The sequence below is a fragment of the Anabrus simplex genome, chromosome 6 (assembly GCF_040414725.1).
Source record: "Anabrus simplex isolate iqAnaSimp1 chromosome 6, ASM4041472v1, whole genome shotgun sequence".
NCBI lineage: Eukaryota > Metazoa > Arthropoda > Insecta > Orthoptera > Tettigoniidae > Anabrus > Anabrus simplex.
This window is the reverse complement of record NC_090270.1, coordinates 292103561-292126578: the sequence shown is the minus strand read 5'-3', so window position 1 is coordinate 292126578 and position 23018 is coordinate 292103561. Positions and strand designations below refer to the sequence as shown.

General features: G+C 39.5%; 1 protein-coding gene across 1 annotated transcript in view; it reads right to left on the bottom strand.

The window, feature by feature from the left end:
* The window catches only part of LOC136875988 (probable G-protein coupled receptor Mth-like 3), a 230227-nt gene that overhangs the window by 188552 nt on the left and 18657 nt on the right, over nt 1–23018 (bottom strand). The window contains exon 3 of the mRNA XM_068228290.1: nt 18117–18232. Within this exon, the coding sequence (XP_068084391.1) occupies nt 18117–18232 (116 nt within the window). The remainder of the gene's footprint in view (nt 1–18116; nt 18233–23018) is intronic.

The window sequence follows — 23018 nt, the reverse complement described above, 5'->3', positions numbered from 1 at the left end:
CCCGGGCTCAGCGAGAGAGTCCACCACTGTCCGGCAGTGTGAGACAATTAGTCGGGTATACAAGTGGGAAGGAGGAACATTACATCACCCAGACGGTCTTACATGTTATGCTGAAATGTGGTCTTGTGTGAGATGAGCAGATTGGGAGGGATAGGTAAGGAAGAGGGAAAAAAATGGCAGTGGACTTCAGTTATGTAACATCCCGGCATTTGTCTGGAGAAGAAGTGAGAAAGCACGGAAAACCGCTTCGAGAATGGCTGAGGTGGGAATCGAAAGCCCTCAACTGAGTTGACCTCCCGATGCAGAGTGGACCGTATTCCAGTCCTAGTACAACTTCTTTAAATTTGTGGCACAGTCGGGAATCGATCCCGGCCTTCCGGGGATGGCATGTAATAACACTAGAGGCAGACTACTGAAGTTAGCGGATCATATTGCCTCGCGAGCGAATTCAAGTGATATTTGCGAGGAGGTGTCACTAAATCTGCATGTTGCCTAAGACCGGTACCAATCTAAGGAGAATCCTCATCATGGCAGGGATTCGAAAACGGACCTCCGAGCTGACAGGATCGCTAGGGTGACATCATCGGCATGGCTCTCAAGGCTATCTAATCTACCAGCAGATTAAGCAATATCGTCGCTCAAAGCCCATTTGAATTCGCGCGCGAAGCAATCTGATTGGCTAACTTCAGAAGCTTATAAAATGACATATTATTTATCAGCATGACCAACCTTCTAAAGCTCACATCCCCGGTTCACATGGTTTTTCCCCAACCTGTAGACATATTGTACGTCAAAACATACATATGCTAGGTACATTGTAATTGAGACAGGGTCTGAATAGGGTGGGAATGGTGGTGGTGATTATTGTTTTAAAAGGAAGTACAACTAGGCAACCATCCTCTGTATAACACTAATCATAGAGAAATGGAAAGAATCCTACCCTTCGGAAAATGAAGGTATCGGACAAAGGAAAACAAGTGCCACGAAAGGCGTAAAAATGAAAGACTCCCTAGCCCTCCCAAGCCTTATAGCTTCGGGGTCGGAAAAGAACAAGAGTTGTCCAAGGGAGGTCGAATAGGAGAGATAAAAATGAGAAGCCTGGTACAAGTAAGTGTAAGCAATGCCAGGACTCAGCTGAGGGCTCCGTGGTCGCCAACTCACGCTCCAAAGTTCAGAGCCCCTGCGTAAGGTGTGAGGTTGGTAGTTACCGACATATATTCATTGCTTGCCTCACTGAAGCTGTTTGTTCATGCCTACATAAAAGAAAAAAGAGAAATGTAACTCGACGTTGAATAATCATGAGCCAACAAACACTTAAAATCTTTCAAACAATACTGACAGCGTGGATTATTTTGTATTTTGATCGACCCACATTTGCTGACTGGTGTGTGTAATTACTAGATCCAGAATACTGTAGAAGCATAGAGAAGTAGAAGCTTGAATATTTTTCACATGCCGTGTAACATACAGAGAAATACAATCTCTCACACATCATTATGGGGCTAACATTGAACACAAGCCAGGACCAGATGTAATAGCACGTCGTGATTAAAAAAATAAGATGGACTGACATGGAAAATGTACCTATGAACAGCAGTATGTGAGCAAATGGTCGCCAGCATTTCCTCAGTGTACAGGGCTTAAAAATGAAGAGGAATAAGAAGAATTTGAAGAAGAAGAAATTTCATCTAGTAATAAATTAGTATAATCATAATATTTCTCTTACGTCTCATTAACTACTTCTGGCGTTTTCCGGAGACGCCGAGGTGCCTGAATTTTATCCCTCAGGAGTTTACCGACACGAGGCTAACGTTTTTGAACACCGTCAAATACCTTCGGACTGAGCCTGGATTGAATCTGTCAACTTATTGCCATAATTGAGTGTTTTCTTTTTCGAAATGGGAGTTAATGAAATCGAACGGCTGGGATGAGCTACAGTACCCCTTGACGGCCAGATCAGATGGCCTCTAAACGGATACAGAATTATTATTCACAATATCGCATGAGGAATTGACGAAAATACCTGCAGATATCTAAAAAAAAAAACTTTGCGGAAAGACTACTTAGACGGGTAGAGGTTGTGAGAGAGGTGAAGAAAGGACCTACATCATACCGATACAATAGAAACTCCATTTAAGCCAGTACTAAAGTATCCGGACATTATTAACAATGTAATGTACTTGCTCATTGTAAGTAGGAAGTTAATGAATGCAACTTGAGAAAATGGAATATTTGTTATATTCCTTACCATTTTAACACAAATGATTCTTGAATAGTAGTAGATATTTAGTTATTATGGTTGATGCTTGTTGCGATATGTGGCAATCAGTGTTCTGTGTCACACTCAGCGAGGTGAAGGTTACATAAAGCCTTTGGTAGCGTCTGCTCGATTGATCTCTCAAGTGGAGTGGTCTACCACTTGAGAATGTCCCGAACAGCTCCAAGTAGAATGACATGAAGTGGTTACTTCATCTTACGAACCAAGACGGTGTGACAGGTGATTAGATCGGGAAGAAATACGAATGGCAAACAGAACAATTTGAAGTAATTGTTGATCGGGAGAGCAGTTTAAGCAATGTAAAGATGCAAGGTAGATAGAAATAAAATAAATCAATCACATCCATTCTTTAAATAATAACAGCAATAATAATCTATATAAATTAAGTTGTAGGTGGTTAGCTGTCTGTGTTTTTCCAGTTTTTCAGATATTTATCCGTTTTACGACAACTCAGGACTGTATCAGTGGATTACTTTTTTCGTGTCTGTTTGTCTGTTTGTTCCATCATCACGACGAAACGGCGTGATAGATCTCCACCAAACTTCATATTTAGAGTATAATCGTATAGGGAAAGGTTTAGATATGCATATAATTTAAGAATCATCGAATAGACTGGGGGTTTGTAGGAAAACTAGAACAGTTTACTTCCATTTTCTCTTATACTATTGATTTTTTGTAAACTCTGTGGAATTTATGAGAAACGACCCTTCATTTTAAACAACTGTTGTTATGTATATAATTTTTCTTATTCTTCAACTAACGGAAAAAAATTAATATCTCCTGGGGCTTTCATGCTCTGAACTGAGTGACCGACAGACCTGCCGGTTACCATGGCAACGCCTCTGGCTGCTCGTCAGCAGGGAGGTAAAGTAATACAATTTTCTTCATCATTTAAGCAAACTCGCAATTTTTCCTTGGATAGAAGGCGAAAGAGACGTTAAGCTGCCATTCTGCTAGATATTTGCGTAATACTGTTGAAGGTTACAATCGTCTTCGAATAGTACTAACGGGGGCTGTTAATATTCGAACAATATCGTGGGGTAAACCCCATTATTCCACACCTTAAGGTGTATTCTTGCATTTGCTATCCTCTGTACTGTATTTCTCTTATACGTTTGTTTTCAGCTCTATTTCTTTGCCTCTGTCATGCTTTTTCATGGTTACATAATAACACCATAAGCCATCTTCTTATCTGTTTATCTAAGAATCCCAGCTCCTAAATTTCTCCTCTATTACCGCTTTCCTAAATTCTTACCTCACATCGTGACAATTTAGTGAGGGACATTCCATTTTCCAATATATCCACTTGGTATTTATATATTTGTCCTACCAGACTGTCCTCAGTTATTACCCTATTTTCAATGAATGTAGACTTTCTCAAGTGCATTATTGTCTTCCTTAATTTCTCCGTATGTATGCGAGTGCTAATTCCGAAACCTAGCACTCTTTACTTTGAGGAAAAATTCCAATCTGTTTATAGCTTCCTTCCGGGGTAATTGGTGGCTAAACGGTAAGTCGTATTACAAAACAGATAGCACAATTGCCATTAAATTCGGTGAGATCTACAACTTTGTTCCTATGACTTTTTGTCTTATATCGATCTCTTATACTTTACATAGAGCTGCATTTCTAGTTCCAGTAGATCAACACAGCCAATATGATTGAATTACGTATCGCCATTATAGCAAATACGTCGAAGCTCGTAAAGTTCGGGGCCGTAGTCGCACAATAAGAGCTCAACGTTGAATACCCACGTGACTGGGTACCGTCCAAAATTTCGTACTTAGAGGCGATATCGACACGCATGCTGACCATACAGAGACTGCAGTGCGTGCTTGCATTGTGAATATTACAGGAATATTCGATGGTATCGACCGCTCTGAATGACAGCTACCATCATTTACTCAGCAATAATAGATTGAGCTCGGTATGACGTCATCGCCATTTGTATGACCGCTTATAGTTGAGGCCGTGGAGGAAATTGCGAAGCAAAAGCTAACAGAATTAATAAGGCTGTAGAATGGTCTACGAGTGATCAATTCTCACATGGCATACTTCTTGTTGAAAAACTGTAATTTTATTCCAAAATTTAATTACTTTCTGCGGACCACATCTCTATGGTTATTTCCTTCATTCCTTGCTCAAGCTGATAATTTGACAAAAAGTTGCCTCCAGTTTCTACTAAATGTACCATTTGAGTAAAACAACTTGATCCTAGCGTGTTTACTAGTACGATTTAGAGTCCTTGGAATTCCTAGGTTAACTGATATTTCCATTCCAGCTTTTCTTGCTTCCGCTTATGGAGTATCGGATTTTATCAAGTCTTTGTTCTCTGATTACGGTGATAATGTCGAGATATGTCATATGACTGACCACAGATATCACTGGAATGTCATGACCAATAATTTAATCCCTCCAGCATCCCTGGATACACAAAGAATTTGGTATATGCAAAACACTAGTCGAATATTTGACTCTTTGATTAGGTCATGACAGCAGAAACTGATCGACCACGACATCTCGTTTCCCAGGAAAAGGGAGCAGGATCATGGATTAAGGTTTTTCCGTTGGCTAATGTGGGCACATTTATGTATAACACGTCGTTTAAAATCGCAATCGGCTTACGTCTTGGTTGCAAAACATGCCAAACACATAAGTGCATATGTGAAGCGGAAGTTGACTCTTATGGCCACCATGTTTTAAGTTGCCCTAAAAGTTCTGGTCGATTTTAAACACACTGTTCAATTATTGACATTATCAAAAGAGCTTTTACATCTATCGATGTCCTTTCTGCCCTAGAACCGAGTGGAATTAGTTGCGGAAAACGCCCGAATGGTCTGCCTTTAGTCCCATGGAACAACGGTAGATCTCACCTGTGGGATGCCACGTGTTTCGACGCCTTAGCACCATCTCATTTGCCTCACACTTGCTGCTAGTTCTGCTGCGGATTGGCCGTGCGCAATAAAAGGGCAAAATACGGAGCATTAACAGACAACAATACTGTACGTTCCTGGTATTCGCAGTCGAAACGATGGGGACGTTGGTGTCATGAGGCTAAAAGTCTGATTTCAGATATTGGCAAACTTATGTCCGATAAAGGAAGATGAAGAATTCCGTAGTCAGCACAATTCCGAACTCTACGAACATACAGAAAGGCTCTCTGATTGTGCTACGGAAAGAGGAGTAGCTTCCTATGGCCATATAGTAAGACTGCCTCCCAAAAGGCTGACCAATCGCCTGTTCATCTTCTGGTAGAACAAGAAGATCCGCACCACTTGGCTGAAAGAAACTGAGAACGACATTAAAGAACTGGGAATATCAGATCTTCAAAATAAAATCTGTACGATATACCCTGAGAGAAGTCCATGGATTTCTGAAAAAAAAAAAACCGGAAGAAAGGTACCTCTTGGAGTGATGAAAGAAAGTAGTTACACCGGCTGAAAATGCGACATTACTGGTCAAAGATCAAAGCCCAACAGTTGAAGAAGCGTGATAGAAAGTAGGCCCATTCGAACCAAGAAGAAGAAAGAAGACAAAACTAATAATGAAGATACTTCTTCGATTTAGAGTATATAGTTTCGAAAGTCCATTGCAAACCAATGTAATACTTGTTAAAATATTCGTCCCAGTGTACATCATGTTTCTGTATAAATGTCTATACAAATAAAAGCCCCTGTCCGACTCGTTGGCTGAATGGTCAGCATAATAGCTTTCCGTTGCGAGGGTCCCGGATTCGATTCCTGGCCGGGTCTGGGATTTTAACTGTTATTGGTTAATTCCAGTGGCTCGGAGGTTGGGTGTTTGTGCTGTCCCCAACATCCTTACAACTCACACACCACACACCACACACCACAAATAAAACTATCCTCCTCCCCAATAACGCGCAGTTATCTACACATAGCAGGTGCCGCCCACCCTCACCAGAGGGTCTGCCGTACAAGGGATGCATCCGGCTAGAAATAGCCACATGAAATTAAACTAATGAAACTCAGTCCCTCAGCCTAGAGGCCGCCAACTTCCTATACCCTAATCATCTCCATCTTCAACCACATCTCCCAACCCCACCAAATCTCTTTTCCAAAGAGAAGGCGTAACCTTCTAGGTGGCCGCCTATTCTGTTTAGGGAGAAGGAATGAGAACTCACGGTTACTAGACTAGACGGTAGGGTCATCAGTTTGATGCGCAGTAGCAGGCCACGCCTCCTGACGTCACGCGGTACCCAAGTTCGCTAAACCAAGCAGAGCGTCATTAGTCTAGTGAAGGTGTTTACCTTCTCAATAGTGTCGGAGTTTAATTTTTCTGTGCTGTGCTGTCGCCGGTTGCTCTGACCACGATAGACACCAGAAGCACTTAGACATTAAATTTCATCGTTTTCCAAAGAAGAGTGACATTAAATTAAAGTGGATTAATGCCTGTAAACGGGCTGAATTGTTTACTGAAGAGAATGCTCGTGCGTTCTCTGTACACTTCGACGACTCGGATTACATAAGGGACTTGAAGAGTGAGTTATTAAAACTTCAATTAGACGTGATTTAAGGCCTGACGCAGTACCACATTTAAATTTGCCACTGGATAGTAATGATTTAGCGAGTCAGTCGTGTAAAAGATCGTGAAATAAGGGCACAGAAGCGAAACATCTTAGGAGATACGGCAAATTTTACAATCGCAAGCACCAGTTGAAGCAGAAAATGCTAATAATGCTTTCTTGGCGAAGGAATTAGTTAACAAAAGTAACCATCAATTTCTCTGCGATGAGAAAATTGTTGAATGACTGCAGATTTTGAGTTAATTAGACTAGAAAATTGTGACTGAAAACAGAAAAAGAAGGATCTTCAGGAACGTCTTACTGTGAAGCTAATACCTATATAATAAAATTTAAAAAATGTTCAGTTTTTTTAGGGTACTTTTTCTAGAAGTCAACAGCAAGATTTAGTAAAAGGCAGATGCTCAAGCTGATCATCTGAGGACATTTCTAAGGCGGTCACCTTACGGTCTATATCATATAAAGCATTGTGTTATCTTAGCGACGTAATTAATTACCCTCTTCCTAGCGAAGTTACAATCAAATGACGGCTAAGAAAGTTTTCTATTTCTGCTGGATTCATTGAGTTCAACATTAATATCTTAAAAATACAATCAAGTCTTTTTACAAATTTTGAAAGAGATGTTGTACTCAGCTTTGATTAAATGAAGGTTAGTAACGACTTGTGCTTTGATAAAAATGAATAAATTATTTGATGACGCAATGATAATGCCAAAGTCATTATAATAAGAATTTTAGCTCAAAAGTGGATGCAACCTATCTACTACAACTTCGATACAGCGATCTCAAGAGAACTGTTAGTAGAAGTAATGCATGTCGTAAAAAGCAGTTCGAGCAAGTTGAATGTGACATGGCACCTTCAAACAGGAAATGTATGACTGATATGAATATTTCATACGACAAACCGTCGCTGGAAAACCCATCAAGTAAAGAACGTAACATATGGTATTTTTGTGATGTGCCTCATGCACTTAAATTACTGCGGAATCACCTTCTCGAAAGTAGGCAATTTGTTACAAAAGAAGCATTTACAAAATTAACTGAAAAGCAAAGTGAGGGCGAGGATCTACAATATGCGCATAAGCTTTCAATGAAGAATATTCTTGTGACTGGAATGCAGGGGCAAAATGTACGGAAAGCCGCTTAACTGTTATCACTGACTGTGGGTAAAGCAATATGCCATAACTTCCCAAGCTCAGCTGTGTAGAAAAGAACGCAATCACGTTTAATAATGGATTTGAGGTCCTAAACTGCTGTGTCCCCGTGTGTGGTAAAATCAGCTTAAAATGTGCCTGTGAGAATTGAATAGAGCAGAAAAATGATGCTCTTGATAAATTATTCGAATTAATTTTCATCATAATAATAATTGGCAAAAACAAACTCCTTCCTTTTCAAGAAGGGTTTCTAGTGTCTATAAATAGCCTTCGTGGTCTATTTAAGGATTTAAAATCAGAAGGCTATACTGACGTAATGGCGGCCAAGTGTATCCAGGACATAATTGAGAGCTACTTTTCCCAGATTCGAGGACTTGGCCGCCTTTATGATCGTCTTCTCCCTACCATTGTATCGCAGCGAATTAAATCACTAATTATACGCCGGAATGCAGGTGAAGTGGTAAATAAAAAAATCTGTCCAGATAAAAAAGAATGTCCAGTCTCTGAGCGTAGACGTTTTGTCTGCGTAAGACGAGGTGCCTCAAAACTTCATACTTGATAATGACGAGATTTGCCAAGCAGTGTTCAACAAAAGTGGAGGAGCTTGTGAACAAAATTGTAAGGTTGATTATGAGGATGAGGATGATTTCACTTCAGCTGTCAATGGACTTCTGGAACATTTTCAAGATGAAAGTAATGCGAACGTGTCTGTCGATGAGGTTAGAGAGCAGACCGGGCTACTAGAAATGATTGCCAGTTATGTAGCTTATGTGGTGAAGAAACATACTCCTAGAAAGCCAGTACGTGCAGAATCCAAACAGTGAACATTTCTCCTTCACCTAGGAATTAGCTAGAAACCATTTCAAGAGGATAATTTATAAAACCCACGGATGAGTGCATTAATTCTATTATGGAAAATGAATTTAGTGTCTTCAGTTGAAACTACACTAAGTAATGTCCAGGAGTTTTTAGGTTATTGAAGGAAAAAATAAGGAAAAATATCCTGATCTGGAACATTTTGTTGTTTTATGTTTTGCTAGAACCAGAACATTCATAAGGATGAAAAATATAAACAAACTCAGGCACACGAATTCTTACAAGATGTATAAACAAACTTCTAATGAAACAGGAAAAGTGTGAAAAAATTAAGAAAGTTGCTGGCTAGACTAATTTTAATGTAATGTAAAAGAACCAAGTAAAATCTAGATCTTAATATTTTATATAATTTAAATATATATTGAAACCGTTCAATACCACGTTATTAGACATGTAGAACATTACATAAAACATTGTAAGATATATGTGCCATTTTCGGCATTCTTTTATGAAGTATTTGGTTGTAAATAGCATTTCATGACCTGTCCGGGATACGAACGACGCTGCGTGAGTTTGGAAGCAAGAGTCCTAATTACTCGTAAGGAGAGAGATAAGTTCTGAATATAGTGTGACCTTGGTATTAACCCCTCCATCGTGTAAGAGAGCTAGCGATATGACGCTGGGCTTACAATGCTTCCTGTGTCAGAAGACGTGATTCATTTACAAGGTTTCTACTTAAGAAGTGTATATTACCATCACTTACCCACCTATTTCCTGGATACCAACCACATATTTAGCGGGCTTACTAATAATAATAATAATAATAATTCCTCACAAGCTCAGGATAATTACATAAAAAGGGGTCAATAAACTCCGCATAATTTGCAGTATTTTATGACGTAAAATATTATTTACATTTCGACGCGTTCGTAATGACGCCACTTAAGACAGCATCGCAGTGATTGATACCAGATGGGTTTACTTTACGCAGAGCAGGGAGTTCCCATCACTCCCACCCAAAGGGTAATTCACATTCCTAATAGTTCAGTAGATAGAGGGTGTAAAGAGCTATAAAATGAGCATCCAATCGACTATGGAAGATGACTATTAGCGGAGAGAATATGTCAAAGTGGGAGGGGCGTTCTCTCTCCATAGCGAACTCCACTAGCCAAGTATATAAGGCACGTCGCCCTGCACGTTAGGGATTATTCTATGCCACGGTTGTGTGGTTCACGTAACAGTGCAGAGTAAGTGTTTGTTTCTGCAGTCATTGTCTGAAACGTGTGTGTGATATACCTACATTAAGTACGGATGATCAGTACTCCTCTTGTGACTAAGTGAATACAAGATTTTATTGAGATATTCTATACAGGCTAAATGCATGATTTTAATATACAGTCCGGGTCACGCTATCTGTAATCGTCAGTGCGAAGTATAACAGTGAGTACGGAGAGCTAAAGATCAGTGTGCAATAGTTAGCCCTGTGCAGTTATCAGAGGCTATAAACTATATCAAATAAGTGTAGTAATATTAGCCATGAATGAGTAAGTGAAGAGTGACGCTCAGTCTGGCTGATAGACAAATGATCAATTGTAGGTATCTGTAATTAACGATGCGCGAGTGGCGATCTTCAGGGATATTAATCGCTACATGTGGTGGTTTATTCCGAGCCTATGAGCGGTCACTATCATTATCGCATTTATCTCGAAGTCAGATAAACAGTACTTCAAATAACTTAGGCATTTGTGTTCACATGTATGTGAGTGCTCCTTGAATCCAGTACCTTCAGCTACGAGATCGCGCCTCCAGCGGTATTAATGAGTTGAAGGACATCGTGGGATTTCAACGGTCTGGGGGTAACAGTTTCCAGTACATCATGGAGTCAACGCGAAACCAGACGAATCCAGGATCCTCTACTAGCAAGATGGGGGTCGTGGATAACTAAATGCATATGGGTATCGCCAGGTGACAGCAGGTTACACACCAAAATGATAAGCACATTCCAATTATATCCTAGCATGAAAATCCGTCAAAGATCGCATTAATATCATAATTTAACTTTGCAGATAAGTTCAGAAGCATACACTTTTACTGCACGTATAGTGTGTATATAAGGAGATATGCGAGTATCAAAGGGGTACAATATTTTATTAGCTTTAATTTTTTGTCTTCTGGGTGTTTATAGGTTAGTTACAAAACGTTTTCCCCGGGAATATGCATGAATTGGTGTTAAATGCCCTATATGTTGTTATGTGTGTTTAGTGAAGCACTCGTAAATGGGGTGGATTAAAATAACTCGTCTGACTTCCATATATTTCCATTTTAAATCAGCCGGTAGGATCTTCTTACGTCCCGATTATTAAATGTTCAGATGTTTCACAAATTAAATATTGCATGGACATAGACATCCTCCTTCAGTTTAAGGATGCTGATAAGTGAAGAAAGAAAACGAAGACTGAAGGTTGAAAAATGACCTAGAAAGATACGCGAGTGTGAGATGTGTTATAATTTACGTTAATTCCCTGCCGGTAAGGGTCATCTTAATATATTCTAAAAGGTATTTGAATAGCGTTGATATTAAATGTGTTTGAAATTGAGGGAGATAGAGAAGATATGTAAAGATATGCAGGGCATGGGAAATAGTAATAATAATAATAATAATAATAATAATAATAATAATAATAATAATAATAATAATAATAATAATAATAGTAATAATAATATTAGTAATAATAATAATAATAATAATAAAAATGATAATAATATTTTAATCAAGAATATCAAGAAAACTTAAAATGAAGCACTACAACACAGTAGTGAAACCAGAATGCCTTTATGCCAGCGAATGTCTAGCACTGAACTACAAGTTCGATAATTAGAAATATTAGAAAGAAGAATTATAAGGAAAATATTAGGTCCTCTAAGAATTGCAGAGTTTTGGAAATTAAGAAGTAACAATGAAATTTACCAGAACATAGAAAACATATCAGAAACAATAAGAAAAAGGAGATTGATATTTCTTGGACCCATTTACAGAATGGATAACAATAGACTAGCTAAACGAATCTTCAAGTACCTTTGGGAAAAGAAATCAACTACCACCTGGATTCAAGAAGTCAAGAACGACCTGGAAAGGAAGAACATACGAGAAGAAGAATTATTGGAAAGAAAGATTTTTAGGAAGAAAGTTTTACAAATGGAAGGATTCCAAGGGAGGAAGGAAAAGAAAACAGGCACAAAGTGGACCGAAGACAGGAAAAAGAAGCACAGTGAAACAATGAAAGAATACTGGAAGAAAAGGAAAGAACTAACGAGGAAGACTCGAAATTGTAACGTGGTCCTTAGAAGGCCGGGACGCAATAATAATAATAATAATAATAATAATAATAATAATAATAATAATAATAATATAATCCAATAGTTTAATTTACTGAGGCATTGGAAGAAGGGGAATGATATGAGAATACTGCCCATAGAGGGTAGTGTGCCAGGAGAACATGTAATAGATGAACTAATAAATCGTTTATTCCAGATGGAATATTGTATATCCGCTCAGCTATTTTTGGCCAAGGCGTGTTTTCCTAGATGAGTGATATATAGCCTCAGAGTAGAGGGGTGAAAAGGAGGTGAGGCTCTAGACCTTTCAGTTGTTGTGTTTTTTTAAAGGCTTTGTCCCCAAGCATGTGGTGCTTCTGACCTGCAGATATAGTTTAGCCCTTTTAAAACCACAGTACATAAAATATTCGCTTGCGTAGTAATTTGTCTCTACTATCGGAAGGCTTTGTGTTGAATAATCCGGTATGTGATGCACGCCCTCCAATTAGAGTTTTAAAATAAATTCGTAATTAGGCGATTTCAGCTAGCACCTCGAGTCAAGGTGGCGTGGTCAGTCGAAGTCCTTGAATCGATACCAGAAGACCTTTGTGAGGTCACAGATTCTGGATAACATTGACGTGTATTTGATTGTCTTGTTTACAGGGAAAATGCTCCACTATATTACTGTATGTATTTTATTGTTTGTGCCTTTTGTAATTATATGAACTTTTGTTTTAGAGTTACAGGCTCGCCAGCGTTGGTATGCCCGCATTGTATATTAGTAGTAAATTTGATACCCCGGAGATACACGTATATTCAGTAGCGTGGTAATGTGTAATGTGATGTTATTGGAACCATTAATGATAGGCAATAGCAGGATTTTCATGACTAGGTAATTTCTTGATGTAGCTGGAATGTACTCATCAAATAATTCTAAAAATCACGACATAAAAACCAGTAGAGATGCCACCACGTAACTTATGTCGTTCTTTCACAATACAGTGGATATCCAAATGATATCGTATCAAGTGAAAGGTAAAAATTCCTAATATTTGGCAGTGAATTTGTAATATATGCGCTGTTGAGTGGTTTCGGCTTGAGAATGCCAGAGTGCGATTCGAGAGTGTATGACGAACACGTAAAGACATTAAATGCCATTACCCACCCGGTAAGTTAAGTGTAGTTAATCTTAAGCATTTCCACATAGGCAATTATTTGGTACCTCATGATTGTATAAAATATTTCACCAATGATCTCTCAGTGAATAGAATTTGGTAAAAATCCATTCTTATAATTTCTCACGTTACTGTATTCCTCTTGCTATAGTGCCCTACTTTCAAGATATTTATGTTACATGACCACTTTATTTTCATCGGACAGAACCTTGACCCGTACGCTCTCGAGCGTAGCTGTTGCTTTAAATGAAAGTAGGAAGGATGGGACTTCAATCCCCGGGTTTGATTCTTCGAAGTTCTTCATCAATAAGATCTCCATCCGTGACAATTTGTGAAGCAGGATTTTATACTTAGTACTCTGTCGACGCCCGGGACAGGTACAGTACACAGTTTTACTACCGACATAATAATTAGGAGTATTTATTAGGCGTTGTTAAATATCGATCTTTTGATCGTATTTTCTGACTGTGAGGGTTTTCTCCGTACCACAGATCTATATTGCCTAAGCCTATAAAAGTCTCCTTCCCCCAAAAGAGTGACCCCTATAATAATAATAATAATAATAATAATAATAATAATAATAATAATAATAATAATAATAATAATAATAATAATAATAATAATAATAATAATAATAATAATAATAATAATAATAATTTCGTGTGGTTATTTCTAGCCGAGTGCAGCCCTTGTAAGGCAGACCCTCCGATAAGGGTGGGCGGCATCTGCCATGTGTAGGAAACTGCGTGTTATTGTGGTGGAGGATAGTGTTATGTGTGGTGTGTGAGTTGCAGGAATGTTGGGGACAACACAAACACCCAGTCCCCGGGCCATTGGAATTAACCAATGAAGGTTAAAAATCCCCGACCCGGCCTGGAAACGGACCCGGGACCCTCTAAACCGAAGGGCAGTACGCTGACAATTCAGCCAACGAGTCGGACAGAGTGACCCCTGATATGGTGGAAGAGGTAGACGTTTCCTTAGGGGCCTTTTACCAACATTCCACCGGCCAATACATATTTATAAATGAATACTTATGCATAAATATAATATTAGGTGTTTACTTACTACGTAACATCAACAATCCACCAAAACTACGGTGAAAAGCATCCCGTGCGATTGGTCATATTTCTTTAATTTTAGTAACTAGTTTTAAAAATAAAACTGCATCCGGGAGATAGTAGGTTCGAATCCCACAATCGGCAGCCCTGAAAATGGTTTTCCATGGTTTCCCCATTTTCACACCAGGCAAATGCTGGGGCTGTACCTTAATTAAGGCCACGGCCGCTTCCTTCCAACTCCTAGGCCTTTCCTATCCCATCGTCGCCATAAGACCTATCTGTGTCGGTGCGACGTAAAGTCCCTAGCAAAAAAAACTACACATGAAATCGTTCTAAAATCACTGGATGGACAGAAAATACGAAAACCGAAATGTAAATACTTTATTTGCGAGGTGAAGATTATTTAGTACTGAGAAATCTACCGGAATAGTTCGTTTTAAGCAGAGTGATGTCATATTACTTGTAATGTTCTGAAAAATAGTTAAATAAATTACAACATAATCATCTACACATAACTGGCAATTATATTTGAAAAAATTGAAAAACATTGTACCGGTTACACCTGTACATGAGTATTTTTTGAGTATAATGACATTTAATCATCACGCGTAATGTTCTGAGCACGCGTGGTTTGTTTACCGTCAGCGGGGCAAGCAACCGAGTGAAGGACAGCTGTGAGCTGTGACGTGGCCACAGGGGCTAGCTAGACCGCCCGCCCGTCACACCACGTGTTCCCAGCCTGGACTCGTATATTCTAGATTCCACGTCACATCTTCCAGATTATTCGACGGGGAAAATTTTATAACTCCCGTAATAATTATGCTAGCGGCTTGAGCGATATGTCATCTTGTTTGGGATCACCTGAACGTCACAATGCTCAAATTTCAAGTAAATCCATCGAGGGATTCAGGAGATATTCAGTCAAGCCGTATTGTGACGTAGACGTCCCGGCTCGAATAAAAGGAGGGCCCACTGTAGCCTGTTCACTCAGTTACTGCTCAGTAGTCAGCGTGGACACTCTCGCTGCTACTATAGTCGTGTAGTGAAAGTCCCGACGAGGAACTCTGTAATTTTCTACGTATTCATAAAGTGAACTTGTATTTTCTTCGAGTGTGGGAGGACGAATTCTTCCAAGTATTCTCAAGTGGACTTGCATTATTTCGAGTGTTAAAGAACATTTTCTAAGTCTTCATAATTGAACTTACAATATTTACGGGTGTTCGAGACTGGAATTTTTCCAATTATTTATGAAATGGACTTGTATTATTTACGTATGTTAAAGAACGAATTCTTCATAAATTGAACCTGCAGTACTTGCGAGTGTTAAGAGATTCATTCCTCTAATAAACAGTGATTTACAAACTTTGCTAGTGATGATCACTGAATGTGCTCAAAGTTCCCGTAAGCATAAATTTGTGATTTTGCCGGTACTGGTTCAAAGACTTATAAACTTTGCGGGTGATGAACTCTAACTTCATTCAACGTCTTTAAAACATAAATTTAGGATTTCACCTGTGTTTATTCAAAGACTTGGATACCTTGCCAGTGACAGACTGTAAATTTATTCATGTGGATGGACTTGTGTTTTTCGTACATGTTCACTCAAAGAATTGTACATTCGCCAGTGTTGATTCAAAGACTTATAAATTTCGCCAGTGATAGACTATAAATTTATTAATGTGGATGGACTTGTGTTTTTCGTCCATGTTCACTCAAAGACTTGTACATTCGCCAGTGTTGATTCAAAACTTTATAAATTTCGTCAGTGATGAACTTTAAATCTATACAGATTTTCATGTGGATGGACTTATGTTTTTCGTCCGTGTTCATTCAAAGACTTGTACCTTCGCCAGTGGTGAACTTAAAATTTGGTCATAGTTTCATGAGAAGGGACTTGCGTTTTTTTTGCTAGTATTTATTCAGAGACGAAGACTTTTGCTAGTGGTGAACTCTGAAATTATTTTCCACGTATACAGAGATATATAATTTTTACGAATGTTAAATTTTGAAAGTCTTGATGAATAATAAACAGCGACTTCGCTAATAGGTTAATCACCCAAGGTTTTTATGAACTCAGATTTATCAGTACTGCGAGTGACCTTGGAGACATCAACCCTCTCAGTCACATTGGACTGAGGTAGTAAATGATTATCTGCAACATCACCAGGATCATCGGAGTTCAACCTGGGCCTCGAAAGTTCGAGGCATCTCTACCTTCTACCAACCCAGACAGTCCAGCCGCTTCTGTACGGAGTCCCTGGAATCTTCTGGAGCGTGATCCAACCTGCCCGTCTTGGTGAATTGGAGAATCCGAGCCATATTATAGGACTATGTGGAAGACAACTTATACCTACCTGGAGGTTCATGTCTTATATGAATAAACTCATGTTCAGTCAAAGTCAAAGTTTTCTTGTAGATAGGACCCTACCTCCTGTACCGAGCCCCATCTACTAGTCACCCAGTTTTTGCCCTGAGAACTATATACTTGCTTACTTTAAAATATAATGTGAGAGTCGGGCTCTTTTACCGGTACAATATTAAGCACGTCGTTAAATAAAAACAAGCAAATCATTAACAGAAACGCACAATTACAATGGGTCGTGTTCACTGTAAGCCCGGCAGTGGGGGCCAGATGACGTCACCAGCCAAACGGACCCTGCACGTGACCCCTTCCGTCTAGTCTAGTAACCGTGATGAAAACTTGTTAGCGAGCGAGTCGTTTCGTGTGTCGGATTTCGGTTAAAAATGCCGACGTACAGAACTGTTCCGTTTGTCGGCGTCAATGGGTTAATGCTACAAACCTTGGAGGGAATATCAAGCGAGTGTCTCGAATACGTGAGAATGACTTTATTGCTTCTGAATTGACTTTTGACTTCTTTTTTCTTTTCTTTTTGCATTTTTTTACGTCGCACAGACATAGATAGGTTTTATGGCGACGACGGAACAGGAAAGGCCCAGGAGTGGGAAGGAAGTGGCCGTGGTCTTAATTAAGGCAAGTCCAAGCATTTGCCTGGTGTGAAAATGGGAACCACGGAAAACCATCTTCAGGGCTGCCGACAGTGGGGTTCGTACCCACTACCTTCCGGATGCAAGCTCACAGCTGTGCGCCCCTAACCACATGGCCAACTCGTCCGGTACTTTTGAATTCTGAATATAAATTCCGTGTTATTATATGTACGTTATTGAATAGACAATCGTACACCCATCCTAGAGGTACCATTGTGGTAGACATAGGACAATTAGGACAGAAAATTAAATACTGTGTTTGGCATGTTTGGAAAGCGAAATTCAAGTAGGATTGAGCTGTGCAACAGTTCTTAGATTTCAAGTTTACAAATTATTACCTCATGGAAACATACGACTAACATACGCTCGGAATGATATGGAGTGATACGTTTCACGCATGCTCGGAATATACAGTTAATCATCCGTATCGCTAGATGAACCGTTAGACCACTTAGTACGATCTTGAATATAACGGCCATGAAGATGCTTACATGTTTATCTCTCTTTATATCTTGTAGTTTTCATCGAGCACTTATAAATACCATTGTATTGTACCTAATGTGGCTTTCATTTCGGATCGTCGAGGGATCCTGAAAGTGCTGTACACTGACCACGTAACTATGAGGAATTTGCTTACCTAAGCTACCAGGTCACACGATGCCGATTCATATTATCTGGCCACATTCTACGAAAACGCTGATATCGCATACTTCGTGTGGCTTTGCAATTGGCTCCCCACCAGAAGATAGACACACCGACCCCTCCCACCGTTGAGCATATGGAGGAAGACCTTCATTTATGTCCTCGAGCTTATTTGATGAAGCGCTCGCGGTTAACAGGTAGCGATTGAGAGTCATCTCTGTACACACAACATCAGGGAGGACCTAAAATTGAACACAAACAAGACATATCTTAGGAGCAAAAGAAAATCCTTGTCTAATCCCTGTACCTACTTGGTACCAAGAACTCATTCTACCATGACTTTTCCCTGTGGCCTGATAGCCAGCAAAACCGCCTTTGATTGTCTGTAATAAGCTACCGAGTACGCCTTTACCGCCTCGGCCAGGCAGCCCCTTAACGAAAGTCCCGACTAACAAAATATTTATGAAATCAGCCAAGGTAAATATTTAAACACTCAGTTCAGTAATAAGAACCTGTACAGAACAGTATTTTAAATTTAAGGAATACAAATGTATTTAGTATATACGAGATATAATGCAATACAGTATTAGGCCATACAAAATACGGCATAACTATGTAGTAGAGAATTAGAACATGGCAGTCGGTTGCTCGTCTCGGTTTAGCCCGTTCGTCAGTATTTTCTTGAGGAAGAGATCTAGATTTAAAAAAGATAAGCGAAGTAGAATCTCATTAATCAAGATTAATTGAGGCTCTAGGTTGTCCGAATTAACGAAAGTCCAACAAAGACAAAGACACCTCCGTACAGGCCATGAAGGCCCTTCGAGGATTGGAAGGTGTAGGGCTTCCACCATTGTTAACCGCGGTAGAGTGGTTAGCTCTACGCCCGGCCGCGTTTTCCCCCAGGAATTAACCTAGTACTCATTTTTGGTGTAGGCTGAGTGAACCTCAGGGCCACATGCACCTACAGAAGTGGAAATATCGTTTCTTAAATTTTACGACTTCCTGACGGGGATTCGAACTCACGTCCTTCCGGGCGAACCGAGCACAACTTTACCGCCTCAGCAAGGCAGCCCCTTAACGAAAGTCCCGACTAACAAAATAAGTTATGAAATCAGCCAAGGTAAATATCTAAACACTCAGTTCAGTAATAAGAACCTGTACAGAACAGTATTTTAAATTTAAGGAATACAAATGTATTTAGTATATACAAGATATAATGCAATACAGAATTAGGCCATACAAAATACGGCATAACTATATAGTACAGAATTAGAATATGGCAGTCAAGGCACACCTTCAATGACCACACTTGACACGCTTACTGGTTTGAAGAAACTGCTCATCTTTCGTTTTCTTCCTTTGACATTAATATATTTAATAATTAACTCGCGCAGATGCCTCAAATATTCGTAATATGCAGATATGTTTCCAGCGTTGTTGTCTTCAACGTAATTAATGACAATTTTTAGATGATCCTTAATTTCACAAATTTTTGGCTAAGAGTTGATAATATCACCTGATTCATCTTGATCATATTAATCCGTTTCACAGCTTCCTGCACTCGTAACTCAGCTTTATACTGCAATTGCATTATTATTATTATTATTATTATTATTATTATTATTATTATTATTATTATTAATCTGTTTTCCCTCCAGGATCGGTTTTTCCCTCGGACTCAGCGAGGGATCCCACATCTACCGCCTCAAGGGCAGTGTCCTGGAGCTTCAGACTCTGGGTCGGGGATACAACTGGGGAGGATGACCAGTACCTCGCCCAGGCGGCCTCACCTGAATGCTGAGCAGGGGCCTTGTGGAGGGATGGGAAGATTGGATGGGACAGGCAAGGAAGAGGGAAGGAAGCGGCCGTGGCCTTAAGTTAGGTACCATCCCGGCATTTGCCTGGAGGAGAAGTGGAAAACCACGGAAAACCACTTCCAGGATGGCTGAGGTGGGAATCGAACCCACCTCTACTCAGTTGACCTCCCGAGGCTGAGTTATTATTATTATTATTATTATTATTATTATTATTATTATTATTATTATTATTATTATTATTATTATTATTATTATTATTATTATTATTATTATTATTATTATTATTATTATTAAGCCGCTGTCGGGATTAAGCGAAGTCTGTTATAATGGTGTCCGGATTAATAAGGTTCTTTTGTATAACTGACTCGTAGAATTTTGCTTTTACTGACGCAAACTGAAAATTCGTTCTTAATGGCCCCTCTGAGCTCTGAAATTACATTCGTTTTCAGTAAACTAAGTCTGCACCATTGATCGCACCCTCCCTTAGAAAGTACCTACCAACATCTTATCTCAGTCAAATAGCTCGATAGTTGTTGCAATCTTTTCTCTTTCCTTGCTTAGATATAGTTTCAGTATTCCTGATTTAATTGAACATGAAGGCAGGTTAAACAGGTAGGATAAAGCCTTTAAAGTTTTATTAGAAGCCAACCACTTGAGAAGGAAACAAGATTTTCTGTACTGATTCCAAGTGACGTTGAATATTTTTCTGGAATATTAATTATTTCATCTCAGGGTAAGTAAAAGGATTTTAAAATATTGTGGGGTTGTAACAAGATTTAAGGTAGCACAAAGAACTGCTGAGTGGTCTCTGCACACAGAGAATGTTGAAACAGCAGTTCTGTTCTGCTTACGTCAGCTTAATGCCTTTTATTCTACCGTCTTCATCCTCTTCTAGATCCCGGTGCTGCTCTTCTTTCTCCTTTCTTAAACTATTTTCATCTGGTTAACCTTTGGAGACTTGCTTCAATAGCCTCGTTAGGCTAGAAATTCTTGCTTCAGTATTTTCCCCATTAACACACGTACATTAATTCCCTCAGATGAAATTGTCATTTCTGCTTTTAAATGATTGAAGGGTATCTTCATTAACCTGGTAAGGATCATGTACAGTATGTGAGTGTTGAAATTTGTCAAGGAAAGTTACTAACCGGAAAAGCCGATGGCGGAGCTATAATGAGGCCTTCTAGGTAAGATAAGAAATAAGGTTCTTCATTACAGTATTCAATGAATCAGGCGCTGATGTTAACCCTATAAGAAACAGATTTCACAGCCTCCAGATGCACTATTTGTGCTCAAAAGTTACCAGTTTCCACCTCTATGCAGCTTCCAAACCGTAGTCATAAATGATACTGAAATTGCACTTGCAAAACATATGCAAAACAATGCCTTTATGAAAGAGTGATGATAATATTATCAGACGGTCCCGGGTTAGAGTCCTGGCTGGGTCGGGGATTTTCATCGCCTCTGATTAATTCTTACTGCCCGGGAACTGGTTGTTTGTGTTTGTCCCAACACTTTCCTCTTCATATTTGTACAACATACTACACTACCAACCACCACAAAAGCACGCAATAGTGATTACATCCCTCCATATAAGGTTGGCGCGAGGAAGGGCATCCGGTCGTAAAACATGGCCAAATCCACAGTTCGCATCCGCAACCACACAAGTGCGGGAAAAGCGGTATAAAAAGAAGAATATATAAAAATGTTATTGTCTTAATGACTCAGAGATGTCATATACGTAGTAGAATCATTAACTTCGTGGACTGGCCGTCTAGTGTCGCCATGGTGATGTATAGCGGAGAGTTTCCACCATAGGATGTTAATGTGACAGTTCCTGGCTAGTCCAAGCAAGAGATAGTTGCATGTATATAGTAGTAGTTGCATGTCAGAGGCAGAACTTGAGATTGTCGTAGTTTGAGCAACGAGAAAATTTCAAGTTCTGCCGAAAATTAGGTAAATCTGCTAGCGAAACGTTTGAGATGATCAAGTCGAAATCGTCTGGATCACCCGAATCACCACGACGGGAAAAAAGACGCGAGAACACAGGATAAAATACTATGTGATCCATGAACTATTAGCGCCTGTCCACGAAAATATTGACTGCAGTACGTACATAGGTGAACAGTGCATTGCCTACTTTACTACTTTGTAGGCGTCAGTCCAAGAAGTTATTGACTGTAGTACATGAGTGTGCGCCATGTTGCTTATACTGTAGATCTTATTAAGGGAAGTAGTATAACAAGATGTACACAATATTTATAAATCAGTTTTGGAAAATTCTGCAACATTATTGTAACTGAAAAAATGTGAAAGATCTGTAAGCCCTACAAGAATTACGTTAATGAGAAGAGACAGTCTTAAACATTCGTAGAACGGTTACCAAATGTATGGTGAAACAGGTAGATAGACATTTCGAGTTCCAGTATTTTTATTTACGTTGTTTTTGAATTTCACTGTTGTCTCATTATCTTCGGCGTAACACTCGTCCGTTAAGAAATCAACTCGTTTTCATCTCTTTAGCGTAATATTCACCTACAATAATAATGAATCCATTATAATTTAATAAAAATCACTATCGTATATGAGATAGGCTTATATGATATTATACTTCTTTCTTTCTTTCCTTCTTTCTATCTTTCTTAATCCATTTACCCTCCGGGTTAGGTTTTTCCCTCGGACTCAGCGAGGGAACCCACCTCTACCGCCTCAAGGGCAGTGTCCTGGAGCATGAGACTTGGGGTCGGAGATACAACTGGGAAGAAGGACCAGTACCGACCCAGGCGGCCTCACCTCCTACGCTGAACAGGGGCCTTGCGTGGGGCTGGGATAATTGGAAGGTGTAGACAAGGAGGGGGGAAGGAAGCGGCCGTGGCCTTAAGTTAGATACAATTCCGGCGTTTGCCTGGAGGAGAGGTGGGAAAAGCACGGAAAACCACTTCGGGGATGGCTGAAGTGAGAATCGAAACCCTCTATACTCATTTGATCTCCCGAGGTTGAGTGGACCCCGTTCCAGTCCTCGGTACCACTTTTCAAATTTCGTGGGAGAGCCGTGAATCGGACCCGGGCCTCCGAGGGTGGCAGCTAATCACACTAACCACTACACCACAGAGGCGGACATATTATAATATATGGGAATAAATATATAGTGTAATACTTTTTAATTTATTTCAGTCAGGTTGTTTAATGATATGAAATGAAAGGGTATGAAAAA